At 58.3% G+C, this 18,637-nt stretch overlaps 1 protein-coding gene across 5 annotated transcripts in view; it reads right to left on the reverse strand.

The window, feature by feature from the left end:
- Positions 1-18,637, reverse strand: part of ARHGAP22 (Rho GTPase activating protein 22) — a 117,863-nt gene that overhangs the window by 48,278 nt on the left and 50,948 nt on the right. The window contains exon 1 of one of the 5 annotated variants that reach the window (XM_075934647.2): positions 193-491. The exons of 3 other annotated variants lie outside the window; for them this stretch is intronic. In XM_075934647.2, coding sequence (XP_075790762.2) covers positions 193-244 — 52 coding nt within the window. In that variant the 5' untranslated portion in view covers positions 245-491. Of the gene's footprint in view, positions 1-192; positions 492-18,637 lie in introns of those variants that run through there. One more of the 5 variants, XM_075934649.2, reaches the window with a different exon arrangement.

Here is an 18,637-nt window from a genome sequence, read left to right on the forward strand (position 1 = left end):
TCCCGCATGTAGAAAGCGGACTATCCATGCATACGGTATCTGGGATCAAAAATGGACAGAGCAGAATCAAGCCCCTTTGCTAACCGAACGGCTGCACGCACAGCTCCGTTCCCACGGCATGTCGATAAAATCTTCCCCCGGGCTGAAAGCAAAACACACCCCACGAAACACCCCACACAGATTGTGACTTACCCTTGCGGAGACACTTGCTTTTCTTAAGGTACTTGGCAGTGAAAAACGGCATCGTGGCAATTGCAAGCAGGCAAGCGGACCTTTTATCGCCAGGTGCGAAGAGCGAAATGACTGGTCCAAAGAGAGAAAGCCTGTGATTATGGATTATGCTGGAGCCTTAAAATGTGCGCTGCTGAGCGCGGGGGATTCGGTGCGGGGGAAAGTGTGTCAAGTTGCACGGGGGGGGGGGGGGCTGCCGAGACCGTGCTGCTCATTAGCACGGCTGCTCGAGTTATTTAAAGTGCGCTCGGGGGAAATGAGGACAATTTCCATGACAATATGTACAGTATCATCTAAGGAGGAAGCGTTTTTTCAGGCGGAACTTCTGCATTACTCCGCTGCCACAGCAACCAGCCGAAGGTGGGGAAGGGAAGAAAGAGAAGGGGGGGGGGGGACCCGCCAAGTCTAGGAAGGGGAAAACCGGAGCCCGTTGACCAAACATGCTGCCGCAAACCTTCGTGCTGGGTGATCCTTTGTTTGTGCGTATGCAGAGGGTAGCACTGACACGGGCAGAGAGCCGGCCAATCTGGGTTTGATTCCTGGCTCTGCTACGGATTTGCTCTGTGATCTGCAACAAGTCAACTCGCTTCTCCCTGCCTCAGTTTCCCCCTTCTTTAAATGGGCAGTACGAACACCGCCCTGGCCTGCGGGAAGGCCGTGCTGCTTAGCGCAAAGGCGTGGACTGTAACAGATGCAGCGAGAGTGGATTTTTCACCTTGGGCAGCCTCATCGCCACGCTGGGGAATATCGAAGCCAGTCATCTGGAGGTGAAAGGGTGGGTAACCAGCGACCAGCCTCCACAATCATTGCTGGCCACACTCAGCTCCCTGCCGAGCCAGGAAAGGCAGGTGTTCTGAATGAAACCTTCCCCCGGGTGTAACAACGCCCACAGAAGAACCTGTCTCAGGGTTGGCAGCCAAAGGTTTTCAATGCACCTGCTCTTAGCACTGCAATATTATACAGTGAGAGCACCATAAATCCGAGCTTCCAGGCCCCAGGAAGAGCCAGATGACGAGAGGAGCTCTGTCCTTTGTTTGGAAAATCCTCCTGCTGTTTAGCAGCGTCTGTAAAACACACACGCTGCCGGGGGCGGTGCACGCACTCTCCCATCTACTGGCACTGAGACGAAGGGTGTTAACTATCGAGTCATTTACTAGTCGATGGAATTTCCGTGGATACTCGACTAGTCGTTAGGCACGTCCGCATTCCTCCTTTGAAATGTACAAGAGGCCCCGCGGGTCTTGTGTGTTTCAAAGCGGAAGCGCCCGCATGGAACCCGGGGTCAGCGGAGCACTCAGAGTCCCCCCCCCCCCCGCCTCTGGGCTCCATGCTGCGCTGCCGCTTTGAAATGCCACGCGGAGAGTCCAGCTGACCCTGCACTCTGACCGGTGTTTCCGCAGAACCCGGGATCCGCTGGGGACGCGCCAGCTGAGCCTGGGCTCTGTGCACTTTGAAGTGCCGTGCTGGAGCCTGGGATCTGCGGGGGAGTCCCCGGATGAATCCGGGTTCTGCGGAAATGCCGCAGGGTGCCCGGGGTCAGCTGGGGAGTCCCCCCAAAAGTTCCTGTTGGGTCAAACACAATGCTTCAATTGACCCCAAATCATTTTTTGATTGACTTTAAATTAAAACCAAACGAACATTGACCGCGAGAGCCGGCACTCCCTCTGCAGCCACTCGATTTCTTTTTACATTTTTTTCTCCCCCCTCCTCTCCCGGGGACAGGGGGTTTGCCCTGCACTGGCCCTTTAAGGGCAACACCCCAACCCTAAGTGAGGGCTGTGTGCAAAGCCCCAGCTGAGGCCGTTCTGGCTAATGAGGGCCCAGCTGGGGGGTATATAAAGAAGGGCTCCTGGAGGGAGAAGGGAGGCTCACTGGACAGACAGCAGGAGGGACCTGGCTGCCAGGGAAGCAGGAGGCTTCCTGGAGACAGAGCGGGGCTGGGGAAGGCAGGCAGAGCTGGGCAGTGGGTCACCGAGGCAAGGTGGGGACGGGGGACTGGGTGTTCCCTGGGAGAACAGGGTGCCCTGTGGAAGGGAGGACTCTGGAGGCAGGCAGGATAAACACCCACCGGGCGAGGGGCTCAGCCACTGACGTGGGCACTGCCGAAGGCCGGCTGGAGGCGCTAGGGTGCTGCGTCTGCCACGTGACCCCCCCCCCCCCGCTTGTTGCCTCTGTCTGATAGCGGCAGCAAGCAGGGGGGTCGACTCGTCCTTAACATCCTTAACAGAGCCCACTTCCAGAGAGAGTGAGGAGTCAGCCCTACAGCTGGAGCCAGCTGGCTTGTAGCTTATGCAGTAACAGCTCAAGCGTTCAGCTCCTGAGGTCCCAGGTTCAATTCCCCCTGTAGTGTTACACTTCCACGCCTGGGAGGGGCCCAGACAGCGCTGAACAGGAATCTGTGGGGTTCACTCGACTAGAACAGCAGCCAAGCCCTCAGGTTTCCCAAGCTGAAAACATCCCATTTTTTAACACTCACCTCTAACTGCATCTGCTACACTCCAGGTCAGGCCGTGGGCACTGGGGCCTGTCTCTCCCCAGGCTAGGAAGGACGGACACCATGTCCAGAGCCTGACAGGGCACCAACTTTATTCCTTCTACTTAACGATCAGCACCGCACATCAAACATCTCTTCCCCCAAACCAGAGCCTCCGTGCTCTCACCTTTTTCACACCCCGGAGTGACGCAGCCGGGCCTTATCTACACCACATGGAAGATCAAGGCTGCCGCAATCGATCTTCCAGAGTTTGATTTAGTGGGTCTAGTAAAGACCCACTAAATCAAACTCAGAGGGCGCCCCCTTCGGCGCTGATACTCCTGTTCCTCACGAGGAGTAAGGGAAGCCGATGGGAGCGTTTGCTCCTGTCGACCTCCTGCTATGTGCATGGCGCGGAACCACAATTTAAGATACATCGACTCCAGCTATGTAATTAACATGGCTGGAGCTGTGTATCTCAATTCGACCCTCTGCTGTAGTGTAACCAGGTCTTTTGGATATAGACCCAGCCTATGTGATTTATCCCAGGTCACAACGGGAGTCTGTGTGGAATAAACTCAGGAACTGAATTCTGGTCTCCTGCATCTCCAGTTAGCGCTCTAACCACTGTGTCTTCCTTCCTCCTCCCCGCCAATACCTTTTCTCTCGCTCCTCCGGATCCACAGGCCTGTCAGGCCACACCGAGGAGCTGTTCCTTTGCTCCTTTAGAGGTAATGAAGATTTCTTCCCTGGGAAGTGAGAGTTAAATCCAAACCTCCCTTGAGGCAGGCGCACTCCAGGGAAGATGTCGTGTTTCACAGATGGCTGCACACACTGGGGGATTTGCAATACCCCCCCCCCCCCGCCGCCAATGTTTACCTCTGAATCAGACTATTTTAAAGCACTAATTAGATCATTTCTCTGCAAACTTCACCCCCGATTCCCACCCTCCTCCTCCTTCCTGCTGTCACAGCACAGGGTGGGAGATTCAGCGAATAACACCATCGCTTACTTCCCCTTTCTCCTTCGGCTTGTCAGCCCGCCACTGCCCGCCACTCTCCTACGCAGCTGGGCCGCCACTGGGGCTTTTGCTGGAGGAAGCAATCTCTGTTTCGCTTCTGGCAAAAAAGCATCAGCTGAAACCACAGCGGCCAGAAGGGAGTTACTTACCCTGCACTTTCATCGGGGCCAGATTTAGACCTAATTCAGCTCGAGGGATCTGCCTTTCCAAGGATCTGCCCCCGCCCGCCACACACACTTGCCAGCCTCGGGGCCAACCCCATCGGATGCTGAATCCGGCAGGCAGAGACTGAATTTCCCTGAATCTCCTCCCTCCCCCGCCCCCCCATTATGGCTGCTCACGAACCCGAGCGTTCCAGGGAGAACCTGGCTTCTCTTTGAAAAACGAGACCCGCCAGCCACCAAGTATATTGACACGAGGACAATAATATACACGCACAGCTCCCCCAGAGGGCTGTAAGGCCCCCAGTGCACTGGGGCGTGGGCGTTACATCTCACGGGTATTCCAGCCAGCTGATGTGCCAGCAACCATAAGGACATGAGAACAGCCAGACTGGGTCAGACCAAAGATCCATCTAGCCTAGTGTCCTGTCTACCATTCCTACTCAGTCTGGCTAATAAATACTGATAGACCTAACCTCCGTGAACGTATCTTGTTCTTTTTTGAACCCTGTTAAAATCCTGGTCTTCACAACATCCTCTGGCAAGGAGTTCCCCAGGTTAACCGTGCACTGCATGAAGAAGTACTTCCTTTTGTTTGTTTTAAACCTGCTCCCTATTCATTTCATTTGCTGACCCCTAGTTCTTATGTTCTAGGAACAAGTAAAAGACTTTTCCTTATTCGCTTTCTCCACACCTGTCATGATTGTATTGACCTCTCTCATCTCCCCCCTTAGCCTCCTCTCTTCTAAACTGAAAAGCCAGTCTCTCCTCATATGGGACCCGTTCCAATCCCCTTTTCTGAACCTTTTCCAATGCCAAGATACAGTTTTTGAGATGAGGCAGCCACATCTGCACGCAGCCTTCAGGTTGTGGGTGCACCATGGATTTATACAGAAGCAATGAACCATTCACTGCCTTGTTCGCTGCCATGGCTGGAGCTCTGTTCTGCTGACGCCTGCAGGGTTTTGGGACAGAGCTGAACTCTGGAGAGCTTACCCCATGCCCCCTTGCAATCATCCCTTCACTTACCAGGGGCCAGGGTGTTTTTAGAAAGAGCTCCGTGAAGAGTCCCTTGGGATCTGGATATCCCCAAGCCACCGAACGGGATCACCTGGCACCATCACACCAGCGGCCACAAGGCACCGTGAGCAATGAACCAGCCCGTCAGCTGTGCTGAGGGGGTGAAGCACCGTTACCCCCCCATTTTGCAGACGGGCGGCTTGAGGCAAGCAGAGGTTCCCTGGAGAGTTACCAGCTGAGCTAGGAACACGGCGGGGACGGGCCCGTCCCCCGTTCCTGGACTCCACAAGACATTGCTGCCCGAGAGGAAGGGACACGGGGCTGACAGAGGGGCGCAGACTTGAGAATTGTCCCCGGCCAGCCAGGCCGCTCAGGTGCACCCCCACCTGGAACTGTCCCTGAAACACAGTGGCGGAGTGGGGCAGGGCTTCCCGTTGTCATCTCCTGCGGCACAGAGCGAGCGTGGGAGCATCTGACCTGGAGTGTCAGCCAGGTGCCCCCTGCGGCGCTGTCCGGGTGGCACTGAGGACTGGGAGAGGGAGGCGTGGCTCCCTAGAGCCCCGCCCCCTGAGGCTCCGCCCCTTGCCCTATTGCCCTGGGACATCCCTCACCAGCTCTGCTCTGGTGTGTCGGTCAGCAGCCGTCCCCTGGCTGCACCCGTTATTGAATGGAATAAATGTATTGGCGGGGGGAGGGGCCTCATTTGCAAACGATTCCCATAGCTAATTACTCGGCGGCTTCAGACAAGCTGCCGGGTGCTGTGTTGTCGCAGCCGGGCTGGTTTCAGGATATTAGCGACCCGCGGAAAAGCTCCGTGGAGCTCGTCTCTTTCACCAATGGAATCGGTCCGATAAAAGATATTCCCCTGCCATGCCAGCAATTAGCATTTTCTAATGGCTCTTCGAGGTGTCTTTACAACCCGCGCCTTAATCGGTGTGTGGCGCACATCACATTCGCAGCGGGATGGCTTTCCTGGGGAATTATGCATCCATTGTTCTGACAGAACAAAGGACGCCCCGACGCCGTTAAAAATGACAGTGATTCCAGTACGGTTCTGAAGCTTCGGGGGGAGCCGCGTTAGTCTGTACAGAAAAAAAGAACCAATGGGCTGGTAGCACCTTAGAGACTAACACCACATGCAGATGGGATCACGAGCGTCCGTGGGCACCGCCCACTTCTCAGATGAGCGGAGTTATGAGTTTAGGATGTGCAGACCCAAAATAAATAGGGGGGGGGGGGGGAGGGGACAGGGAGCAGAGGGTATAGAAAATTCAGGAATGTGGCGGGAATCAGTCAGCATCTAAACATTGGGGCGTTAAAACAAAGCAGATAAGAATCCAAGTCCATTGCCAGTACCCTTCCTGACGTAGGTTTACACAAAGGCTGCATCTACACTGGCACGATTTTGTGCAAATCCTTTGCACAGAAAAGCTTTTGTGTTAAAAGTATTTGTGCAAGAGAGCGTCTCCACTGGCATGTGCTTTTGCGCACAAGCATCCGGGCCAGTGCAGACGCTCTCTTGCGCAAGAAAGCTCCGACGGCCATTTTAGCCAGCGGGCGTTCTTGCGCAAGAAATTAACGTTGCCGGTCTACACTGGCCTCTTGCGCAAGAATACAGCCGAGCTGGGATTTAAACGCAAACCTATTGAGTGCTAGTGCCATGCTCTATCCACTAGGCCATACTTCTCCCCCCTGCCCCGGGGCTGGACACTCTTTCACACGTGCACTTGGCTGATGCAGCGGCCTCAGGACGAGAGGGAGCCCTGGTCCAGCCCCAGGGGATTTTAACAGCCGCGCCGTCGCAGCCGGCTCAGGGCAGGACCAGACCCCATGACGGGAAGAGCTCCGGCTGCCGCAGCTGCTCCAGGATTACACCCAGGCAATGCCTAGCACAGCCGAGGGAGACCGATGGGCGTGGGCAGGGCTAGCCGGAGAGGCCGCGCCCGGAGCTGGCTCCAGGGTGCTTGGCTTCGGCGTGAGCCCCGAGCATCACAGCTCCATCGACCTGCCACCCGGCGGCCGGAGAGGAGCTGCGGGTTTACGCCGGGAGAGCCTCACCGGGGCAGGACCGGACGAAGCGTTAACCCAAGCTATGGGAAAGCCAGCGCCCGTCTGCGTCCGGGGGCCCTGCTGATTTGCACCCCCTGCGGACCTGGCCCGAGGCGCCGGAGCCTGCCGGCACAAGGGGTCTCCAGTTGAGACACCGGAGAGCGTCCCGCCAACGCCTCTCCACGGTCGGGGCTGGGCGGGCACCGGGGGACGTGAAACGCTGCGTCTCCCTTGCGCCTCCACACACGGCGACGGGCCGCGCGCCCCGAGACAGGCACCTACTGTCGGGGGGGGGGGGGGCTGCCTTCCGCGCGCCTCCTCGCGGGCTGGGGAGCCTGAGAACCGTGTCCTCCTCACGGCCGCCTTCTCGGCTTCCACACACAGACCGTGCCTGCCCCCGCCCGTCCCCGGGGCCTGGCTCCTTCCCACCAGCCCCACTCCAAATCCCAAACCCCAGGCCGTCCCTAGTACCCTGCGGGCCCTTCCCTGCCATCCCTCGCCTCTGGAGAGCAGCCCCCAGGCCAGGCCTTTCTGCCAGGACCTGCTCACCCCCTCCAGTTCCCCCTCCACCCAGCCCTGTGTTCACCCTCCACCCAGCCCCCCTCTTCACCCTCCACCCAGCCCCCCCTTCACCCAACCCTGTGTTCACCCTCCACCCAGCCCCCCTCCACCCAGCCCTGTGTTCACCCTCCACCCAGCCCCCCTCTTCACCCTCCACCCAGCCCCCCTTCCCCCTCCAGCCCCCCTCCACCCAGCCCTGTGTTCACCCTCCACCCAGCCCCCCCCCCTACACCCAGCCCCCCTCTTCACCCTCCACCCAGCCCCCCCTTCCACCCAGCCCTGTGTTCACCCTCCACCCAGCCCCCCCTTCACCCTCCACCCAGCCCCCCTCCACCCAGCCCTGTGTTCACCCTCCACCCAGCCCCCCTCTTCACCCTCCACCCAGCCCCCCCTTCCACCCAGCCCTGTGTTCACCCTCCACCCAGCCCCCCTCCACCCAGCCCTGTGTTCACCCTCCACCCAGCCCCCCTCCACCCAGCCCTGTGTTCACCCTCCACCCAGCCCCCCTCTTCACCCTCCACCCAGCCCCCCTCTTCACCCTCCACCCAGCCCCCCCTTCCCCCACACCCAGCCCCCCTCCACCCAGCCCCCCCTCCACCCAGCCCCCTGTTCACCCTACACCCAGCCCCCTCTTCCCCTCCACCCAGCCCTGTGTTCACCCTCCACCCAGCCCCCCTCCACCCAGCCCCTTTCCCCTCCACCCAGCCCCCCCCTCCCCTACCCCAGCACCCTGTTCCCCTCCACCCAGCCCCCCTCCCCCACCCCCCTCCCCCCTCCACCCAGCCCCCTGTTCACCCTACACCCAGCCCCCCTCCACCCAGCCCTGTGTTCACCCTCCACCCAGCCCCCCTCCACCCAGCCCTGTGTTCACCCTCCACCCAGCCCCCCCTTCATCCAGCCCCCTGTTCACCCTACACCAAGGCCCCCCCCCATGCCTCTCCCTGCTTGGCCCACCATGCCCAGGCCCTACCTGGCTGGAGCCTCAGTTCCAGCTTCCAACCCCCCTGGTCTGAGGGCCTGGCCTGCGGGAGCCTGGCCTGCTTCCTGCAGCCCCTCCAGGGCCGCTGCCCACAGCTGGGGCTCCTTCTGCAATCGGAGCCAGGGCCTGGGGGCGGGCTGGGCGCAGGTGGGGGAAACGAGGCAGGGGGAGGCGACAGCCAACTGGGACCTTGCTCCAGCTTTTCTGGAGGGGCTGAGCAAAGCCCCTTGGGGCCGGGTTCCTGGCAGCCTCTCCCCTCCTCTCCTGAGCTTTTCCCTTCCCTTCTCTCCCCCCCCCCAGCCTGGCCACGGACCCCACACAGCTCTGCCTCTCTGCCCGCCCGCCCGCTGTGCCAGGCAGAGGTGAAGAGCCGGGCGGGCGAGCAGGAGACGGGGGAGCATGGAGCCACCGGACCGCCAGCTTTTGCAGCAGGCATTTATCTCGGGGACATAGGCACCAGCTGGCTGGGGGCAGGACCCTTGGGCCACACAGCCACTGAAGTCCACGGCAGCGGGGAGGCCTCCTCGCTGTCCTTGGGCACTGGCTTTCCCATTTCCAGCTCTCACGAACCCGGGGGAGGTTGCATGCTGCCTCCTTCCACCAGAAGGGTTCGGAGCCACGTTACACCGAGGAGCCACGCAACAGGCAAGCTGTTCCGTGTAGAGGCAAAGCCGCTTTCCCCTTGAGCGTGCACGACCTCACCCCCTAGCAGGACGGGCCCGGCTGAGCCGCCGGGTTTCGCACCGATGGAACTAACGGTCTGAAAACGAAGCCAGTTCGAAGGGTTCACGAGGCTGCCGGTCCAGTGAGATTGGAGCATTTTTCCTGCCACGGCTTGATCTGGCATCGAATGAACAACAGTGGGTTTTTATAAGGAGCCAGTTACACGGCCGGTGTGTAGACAAGGCCCAAGCAAGGCTGAATTCGCCTCATCGAGAAAGTATTTCTTCCCTGGGCTCCCCCAGGACGTAGGCTGTGCAGGCTCATACTGCAGGCAACCTGCTACTGGTTTATCCATTCGGAAGGACGTGTATCCCTGGCGGAGAACCCGTCAGCCGAGCGCTTTACAAGACAACCCCAGGAGGGGGTGACGATGGACTGTGAGACCCAGCGGGGCCGGCCCGTCTCCACCGCCTTATGGGTCACAAGAAACTGAGGCAGGCGAGCGAGAGGAGCGCCAGTCCCCTCGCTCGGCCTCCGATACGGCCTGGGGTCTCCGTATCTGCTCTATGACACCCTGCTCGGCTGCGCCCCCTTGTGGCCAGAAAAGCGACTTGTGTCCTTCCTAAGACAATGAGCCGGCCCGGGGCGGGGAAGCTTTTTTGGGTTGGGGGCCGCTGACCCACAGGGAAATCAGTCGGCGGCCACACACAAGCAACCCCCCCACCCCACGTACAATCAAAATCTCACGGAGGTGGCTCTTGACTGAGGAGAAAAATGCTCCCCCCATTCCCCTCACACACCAGGACCCCGGCTAGTGGATTTCGTGAGCTCCCGCCTCATGATGGGGAGGGGCTGGAGCATCAGCGTGGGCTCCCCAATGCTGGGTGGGGGGAGCCCTGAGCCTCGGGGGCCAGATCCAGGCAAGCCAGGGGCTGCATCTGGCCCCCGGCCTTAGTTTCCCCACCCAAATGACCCTTTCTTTTCCACAGATAAAGGTCTCCCGAGGTGAGCAGACACACCCAGCTGCTTTGACGTCTGTGTCCCCAGGAGGAGGTGCTCTTCCAGCTCCTCGGCGGGACTGACCCCATGGGACGGGAATCCAAAGGGGCAGCGGCTTCGGCGGTGTGTGGCGTGGCGGGGACACACGAGATGAAGGGACGTCCCGCACTCTCGGCAGGGGCCAGAGCACAGCGCCGCCCTGAGCCTAGAGGCTGCAAGGACCTGGCGCCAACTTCCAGAAACCGCCCGGAGCCAGTGCAGGTAGGAGCCTGCCTTAGCCTGGGCCCCCGCGGCGCTGCTGACTGGACCTTTAACCGCCCGGGCGGTAGTGCCAGCCGGAGCCGCCAGGGTCCCTTTCCAACCAGGCCTTCTGGTCTGTCTGGCAACCCGAGAGCTCCTGGCCCGTTACATGGCCTTTCTAGATGCTAGTGGGATATTAATTAGAATAATAGCTTGCCCATCACTAGCATTTCACTTTAAATATAAAATGCTGTCGCATGAAGTGAAATCTATAAAACCATTTCAGTGGAGTTTTTCCTTCCCCTTGTAAATCTTCCTCAACACTCGGAGCTATTCATTCACACAAACTTACAGCTACCGTCTTTTGGGGATCCCTATTGAATGCGTTGTATGGAGAGTCTCCCCTCCCCCCCTTATTTGTGCAGTAGGATCAGAGAGGAAGGCTGTAATCCTTCAACGCTAAACACTTGTAAAACCTGGCAGTAGCTGCTATAAACATCAGCATGTGTCTGTTGGCCGCAAAGCAAAGATCTGCCATGACCTCATGAAGGAAGGCGGGATCCGAGATTAGCACTATGCCTCCTTCTCTCCCCGCTCGCCATAAGACTTAGTGGGACCTCTCTCGTTACCGCTGTGAGGGCAGGTAAATCGCTGAGTAGTCCAGATACGGCCTGGTAAATTGCACTGCCTCTGCAGCTGAACGTAACAACCTCACGTTCCAGTGGATTAAGCGGAAGGTTTACAACACAACAGGTTTTGCCAAGATCCAGCAAAGAACAGGTGTTTAACCCATGCACAGGTCATATTACTACCCTACACCCTTCTAACACTAGACAGTGACTGTGTACAGCTGATGGAGAAATCACTAACGGGGGAGGTTGAGGGGGGGAGAGTGTTTGTCATGCGCCCAGCTCCTGGATCTGCTCTTTCAATTGTCCTTAAAGACATTATCCAGAGTGACCGTCCCTTCTGGGAGAGTCCATCTATCTCAGCTCTATTGAATCACAACCCCCAAGAGTCCCGCGACACCGTTCCCCTCCACAGACTGGATGCATAGCGTGAAGGGAATTAAAAACTGGCCTAAAGTGATTGTTCGAGAGCAGCTTTCCGCTGCTGTTTAAAACAGTCACAACATTCCACGGAGAAAGGACACCAGCGTTCCTGGGGATACAATTGCTTCCGGTGGTTCATTTTTAATCAGAACATGTCCCACTCCCACCATGTGAATAAGAACAGCCATAGCGGGCCAGACCAAGGTCCATCTAGCCCAGTATCCTGTGTCTTGGACTTCACAACATCCTCTGGCAAGGAGTTCCACAGGTTGCATGAAGAAGTAGAATCACAGAATCCTAGGGTTAGAAGAGACCTCATCGAGTCCAACCCCCTGCTCGAAGCAGGACCAATCCCAACTAAATCATCAGGGCTTTGTCATGATTTTATAGACCTCAATCATACTCGTTAGTTGTCTCTTTTCTAAGTGGAAAAGTCCCAGTTTTATGAATCTCTCTGCCCACCTTCTGAACCTACAGGGCACAAGAAGAGAGTTACCGGGATAAAGGGTTTTATTCCCCATTTTATCTTCTTTCTTCCCCATGGGTCTTTGGCCCTTCTCCAACCGCACAGAACAAAACTGCACTAGCACCGGGCCAACATCACCTGTGAGGATGAGGCCCCTGGGCTCCAAGTCAGCACTGCAGTGCCGTGGTGAATAGGACAGATTCCTGGTTTCCCCGCTAGCTTTGCTGCTTGGCTATGTCCCATGTGCCTGGACCGGAGAGGTGAAGTGCCCCTCGCTCCTAGTGGCTGCAGCCGGAGCGACAGGGTGCTCCGGGCCGCTGAAAGTCAGATGCGTAACTGCTCCGTGCCTCAGTTTCTCCATCTGTAAAGTGGGAATGGTTGAGATTTGCAGGCCATCTAAAGCCGGCGGGAAGTGGGATGCAGATGGGCGCCAGAGCAGATTTCTCTCCCATCACTGCATTTTTCGGAGTCTACGAAACCCTGCGCCATAGCCGAGGAGTTACAGCTCTGGGACGCCCCGCTATTGATCTGGCTGCATGTGCGCTGCAGTTCACTTGTGAGCTGTCCCGTAATGATGCCGGTTGTGCGGAGTGTTCCCACAGGTCCTGCTGGGAACTGAACCTGGACGCCAGGTCTTCCTCGGTCCCCCATTCCCAGGGAGTTTCTGCACTCGGCTATGGTGGTACCTGGATTTATACGGCGTGTGTCCTATCTGAGGAGGATTGCCCTGTCTTAAAGCCACAGGCTCTCCCGTGGACAGCGGCCTGCAGGCAGGCTCATCTCTGCCAGGCACCGGGTGCAGACCGGAGGTTCTTAAAGGTGCACAGAATGATTTCATTTCCAAAAGGGAGCTCCGGCTCTGGCTCCGGCTCCAGCATGGACCTGGGAGACAGGGCTGCCCCGACTCCCTGCACAACGAGGAGCGGGTAACGCCGCCGCAGAGAGGGAGACGTTCTCACGGAGCTACGTGGCCACGCAAGGGAGTGGACAGTCCCCCGCAGGTGCCCGGGTGGCCACCCTGCAGTCCAGTCGTTTTGGGGCAAGCAGGCTCCACGACCCGTCCCCCCCCTGCAAGCCAGCTGGCGGGATGGAGACAAGGAAGGGGGTGCTGGCTGCGAGCACAGCTGAGCGGGGGCCGAAGGGGACGTGGGCAGCGCTGCAGTACATGATTCAGTTGGAGCTAGCAAGGTCTGGGAGTCCTGGGGGAGGATGCTGCAGCTGGCACGGCTGCTAGACTGGCACCGCTGGGCACTACCCTGCCACAGAGTTTAGCCGGAGCCTGGGGCCGGGAGACGCAAGTCGCGGAGGAAAGAGCTTTGAGACGCTCCGAGGAAAGGACACTTAATGGTGCCCGAAGGCTCCTCTTAAAGGTGACCGAGAAGGGACAGCCGTGAGCAAAGAGGCAGGGTCTGACCCTCGCCCTCCCCCGTGACTGCGGCCTGGGAGGAGAAACAGGGGGACTCTCCGGGACATGAAGAGGTGGGAGCTGGGTGGGGAGAGGATGCAGCCGCTAAGGCCAGGAGTATACGTGGCTTGGCTGCACGCAGCAGAGAGGTACGGAACCGGGGTGGTGCAGCGTGGGCATCTCAGAGGCAGCCATACATCGACCGGCCAGAGCAGCCCGGGGCAGCCTCACCAGCCAGTTAAGCTCCTTTGTAAAGGGGACACTTCACATTCCAACCCCCGTGTCCCACCTCTCTCCCCGGGCACAGCAAAGCCCCTTCCCCTCTCTGGAAGGCGGGTGCGTTCCAGAGATTGTCGGAGATCCCAAGTGACAAAAAACAAGCCATAAAACACAAAGGACACAAACCGCTCCCCTGGGAACCCCAGTGAAGTCAATGCCATTAATCTGGCCCAGACACGTCTAGGGCTCAGACTAAGCCAGCTGGGAACTCCCTCCCGTATCCCACTGCTGCCACCAGTTTCTGCATTCCATGCATTCCGGTAGAGCCTCTCATTCCTTCCTGCACAATGAGCAGACTGCTGCATGTTTAGCTTCCCAAGGGAAACCAGGGAAGCCCCATGACTTGAATCGCTGGAGGCCAGGCTGGACAAAGCACCAGAGAGGAGGCTGCTGGGAACAAGGTCACATTCCTGTGAGCTGCGGACACAAAGGGGCAGTAGAGTTTGCTCCCCCTGTGCTGCCCGTCCCCTTACGCCTTGGGGACGCTGATCAGCTAGTCACGGGCCCACAGTCGCTGGACAAGGGGTGCCCAGAGCAGGGGGCCCCAGAGGAACAAGGAGACCTCCCCCCATATAGGAGTTTAGACAAGAGGGAGGCCCAAGCGTCCAAACTGCAGCACAGAACGGGACAGCAGGGTTGTGGGGTACAGAGGAGGATGGGATGCCGGGGGCCGGGCAGAACGTTGGACGCTCTCTTTCCTATTGAGCGTTCCCAGGTTTCGGTACCTGCCTCTGGCCGGTGCTGGCCGCTTGCAGAGACAGGACACTGTACTGGTACGGGACTGGCCTGTCCCCGTGGCTTCGTGCGAGCATCGGCGGAATCACAGCAAGGACAGGTGAGCCCTTCTCCCCCGAACAGACACACCGTGTCCTGGGCGGACGGCATCCAGACCCCCCCCAGGAGGGATGTGAAATGTCGGTTAATTGAATAGTCAATGAACCTCGTGAATTCTTATTGGTTACTCGACTATTCTATCGTCCGCTGAGGCAGGGCCGTAGCCAATGCGCTCCAGCCCCACTCCCGACGGGCCCCCCGCCACTCCGCGCTGCTGCCTTTGTGGGGTGCCAGGCGGGAGCTGGTCCACGAAGGGATCCACTTTCCCAACCAGCGCCCCCCTGCGGACCAGCTGCCTCTTGCTGCCTCTGATACTGAGGCAGCAGCACAGGGTGGCAGCAGCCCCTGTCCAGGAGGGGGTCTGAGCTCCTGCACCCAGTACGAGCTGGAACAGAACCGGGCTGCCTGCCCGCCCGCCCAGCTCCTAACACACAGAGCCACAGCAGGCAGGTCCCGATCCCAGCACAAGCTGGGACTGAGCTGGCCAGCTGGCCACAGCTGGCCACTGGCAGGGGACGGAGGGGGGGATGGGGGAGGGGAGAGGGAGCAAGAATCATAGAACCCTAGAGCTGGAAGAGACCTCAGGAGTCATCACGTCCAGCCCCCTGCCCAAGGCAGGGCCAATCCCAACTAGATCAACCCAGCCAGGGCTTTGTCAAGCCGAGACTGAAACACCTCTAGGGATGGAGATTCCACCCCTCCCTAGGGAACCCAGCCCAGCGCTTCCCCACCCGCCTAGGGAAATAGCTTTTCCTAATATCCAGCCTGGACCTCCCCCACTGCAACTTGAGCCCATTGCTCCTCGTTCTGCATCCGTCACCAGGGCCGGATTAAGGCGGGGGGGCTAGCCGGGCAGCTGTCCAGGACACCAACTTATGGTGGTAAGGGGCGCCGTGCCCCTGGGGGCAGGGCTGTGTATACCCCACACAGCTGGGCGCACGGTGCCCCTTACCACTTCAGACACCCGGGGTGCAGCACCCCTTACCTTGTCAATCAGGCGCTACGCGCCCAGCGGCAGGGCTGCACATGCACCACACGCCCGTTGGCCAGGGCGCACGTATGGCTCAGTCCGGCACTGTCCATCACTACTGGGAACGGCCTCTCTCCATCCTCTCTGGAAGTTCAGGCAGGTCAAGGCTGCTCTCAAATCCCCCCTCGCTCTTCTCTTCTGCAGACTGAACAAACCCAACTCCCTCAGCCTCTCCCCGTAGCTCATGTGCTCCAGCCCCCTCAGCATTTTGGTCGCCCTCCGCTGGACCCTCTCCAATGCGTCCGCATCCTTTCTATAGTGGGGGGCCCAGAACTGGACACAACACTCCAGGTGTGGCCTCATCAGTGCGGAATAAAGGGGAATAATCACGTCTCTGGATCTGCGGGCAATGCTCCTCCTAATGCCCCCTAATATGCCATTCGCCGCCTTGGCTACAAGGGCGCCCTGTTGACTCATCCACCGGAATGTGTGTAGTCTGTAGCATTAAGTGATAAGCTTTTGCTTCCCCGTTAATCGACTAGGCTGCTCTATCCCTATCCCACAGGTCTGTGCGCTTAGCAGTACCAATCCCCCAGGCTGCAGAAGTGTAGCATTGCCGTCACTTCCAGGGACAGGAGCAGCCACAATTTCTCTACGACAGTATCCTGCACTTTGTTCTACTGTCCCAGATGCACACGTAATTTTTTCTCTGTCCCTCTACTTAGGCTGCTTTCCTGGGCCTATTGATCCAAGTACATTGCTACTGGCCTAGGGCCAGACTCTTGAAGCTACTGGCTACACGGCACTCCTGTTTGCGTCCTCGGAATTTCGTCCTTAGACGGTGGATGTGTCTGGGTTTGGCTCCCAGCTCTCTACGATCTGGTTTGCAGTCCCTGCCTCCACACCCACGAACTGGACAGATTAGGGGGCGTTTTCTTCCCAGGAGCAGAAATGTTTTGTTACGCTGGCATCTTGGAAGAACTAAACCCACCGCTTGAGCTAACCCCTAAGCACCTTAAATGCTACAAAGCGTCTCAGGCAAGCCCCCGCTCCGCTCCCAACCTTACCCACTGCATAGCAACCCGATCTTCCTTACGTTCTTACGGACCTTCTGAGCTGCTTTTTGGCATCCGTTTCTCACTGTAGAATCACAGCGAATTGCACACGTGTGCAGCAATGTCTTCCGGAGGGCCCGATCCGACTCAGGGGATCCTGGATTTAAATGGGGCCCAGGCCGTCTGAGCTAATTAACACCCCTTTGTAAAATGCAGCACCAGGGGAATTTTTCAACAGATCACCCAGTAGTCCAGGAAAATGAGATGAGCGACTTTAAAATCCCTCCACTTGCCTTCGGCTTCTCGGCTCCCCCGCCCCCTCATTCCAGTGCCGGCGCAGACACTCAAACCGCAGGCAGAAGAAGATTTGCAAGGCCAGGAGAAGGATTTCAATTGCTGAGTTCCTAAAGCCCCGAGTGGTCTCGCTCAGGTTCCAGAAACTGCCCCAGGAACACGCCTCGAACTGCTTGCCCAGAAGGCGGACCAATTCAGAAAGTTAGGAACGGCCCAAGAGAGGGGGAAACAAGGAGCAGCCGTCCTAGGGCACCTTACCAGATGTTCCAGGGCATGAACTCACGGGAGTAAAACCCACTTCGTCAGAGGCATGGGAGTGGGAATTACAGAGGCACCCTTTCCCCCACTCTGAGTGTTGCCATCCCTGTGGGTGTGTGATTGGATTCAAAGAGGCATCTTATTAAAGGGGATTCCTGGCTGCACGGGGCTATGGAGGGGTTCACATTGCCCGTGGCTTAGCTTTTGAGAGCCCTTCCTTCCATTCCAGTGTCAAGCCCTTATCGGACGGAGTGTGTCCATTTGAAATGTAAACTCCAGACAGCATGACCCTGACTGTCCCCAAAACACAGAGGAAGGGATCTCGGGAGGTTGCCTCTGCAGGGCAAAGTGACACAGGAATGGTGCTGCCAAGACTGTACACTGGGTGTATCTGTACTGGGTGCATCTGTGCGCCAGCGACCAATTCATGGTAGGCAGAGATGCGTCACCCCTGAAACGTAAGTATTAAAGGTGGAGATGGGGAGGATTAAAGCTGAACAATATTTACAGAGTTTTTGGGCTGCTAACAAGGACTACGACGTGTACCCTCGCATCTACATGGGCACTAGGAACAGCATGTCTAGTGCAAGAGGATTCTAGAGACCTGGGCTGTGCATTTTGCCTCAGTTTACTCATCTGTAAAATGGGGACCATGATACTGACCTCTTTTGCCAGGGATGAAGTAGCCTGTTCCGACTGATCCGCGGAGCCCCGCAAGTCCGCGGACGTGGGTGCAGATGTCTGCAGCTCATGGCTGCAGATACGCCTGTGGATGCAGGTGCACATTTTGCATCTAGAAGCCGGCAAATTTGCAGATTTCTGCTTTGGATCCATCTCCGTGGATCATTTTTGCAGAGCTCTACCGATCAGCGGAGCCAGGGGATCCTTCAACCGCTCCGGTGGGTGGCGCTGTACTCCTAGGAGTTTCTTGGCCCAGCAGGTTTTAGCACACCTGGGGGGAAGCCAACTCACCGGCCTGGGTTCATGACCTGGGCCATCCCACCCTAGCTCATCACTCAGAGACAGGAAGATCTACGATTTGGTCTCCCTCCAGATCACAATCCACTCGTCTGCCCGCCCGGAGGGCTCAGAGACAGACTGGGTTCTTCTTACCAAGGCGGAAGCTGGCAGGATCTGTGCAACAGCCCAGCGTGTGCCAACACCACCGCCTTGGCAGGCAGGCCGTGCTCTCCCTCCTGGGTCCACCACCCGGATGGCCAGAGCTCCCCAGCACCTGGCGCCAGTTCAAGCAGCCAAAAGCCCACAGCCATGCCCTGAGCCCAGCCGCCAACAGCACAGACCCCGCCGGCAGCCCTGCAGCGGCGACAGAACCATGGAGAACCCACACCGAAGCCAAAGCTTCCCTGTGTCAGTTGCACAACTGCCCCCCACACAACAAGCCTTCGGAGATGCCGCTCCGGAGGAGACCTTGGCGGTGCTCCCAGATCCCAGGCCCCAGTTCTGCAGCCGGCCCCCATCTCGGATACAGATGGAAAATACCCAGTCTTTCTCGCTGCACACGGATCAGGTGGACACAGTCCAAAGCGGACACTGGCCTCCTGTTGTGTAAAAGTGCGTTTGCTCCTAGCCAATACTGGGGGTGATGTGTGGTTGGGAGTTTTCCTCT

This window comes from Pelodiscus sinensis, chromosome 8 (genome assembly GCF_052426305.1).
Source record: "Pelodiscus sinensis isolate ZL-2025 chromosome 8, ASM5242630v1, whole genome shotgun sequence".
In the NCBI taxonomy this organism is placed as follows: Eukaryota; Metazoa; Chordata; order Testudines; family Trionychidae; genus Pelodiscus; species Pelodiscus sinensis.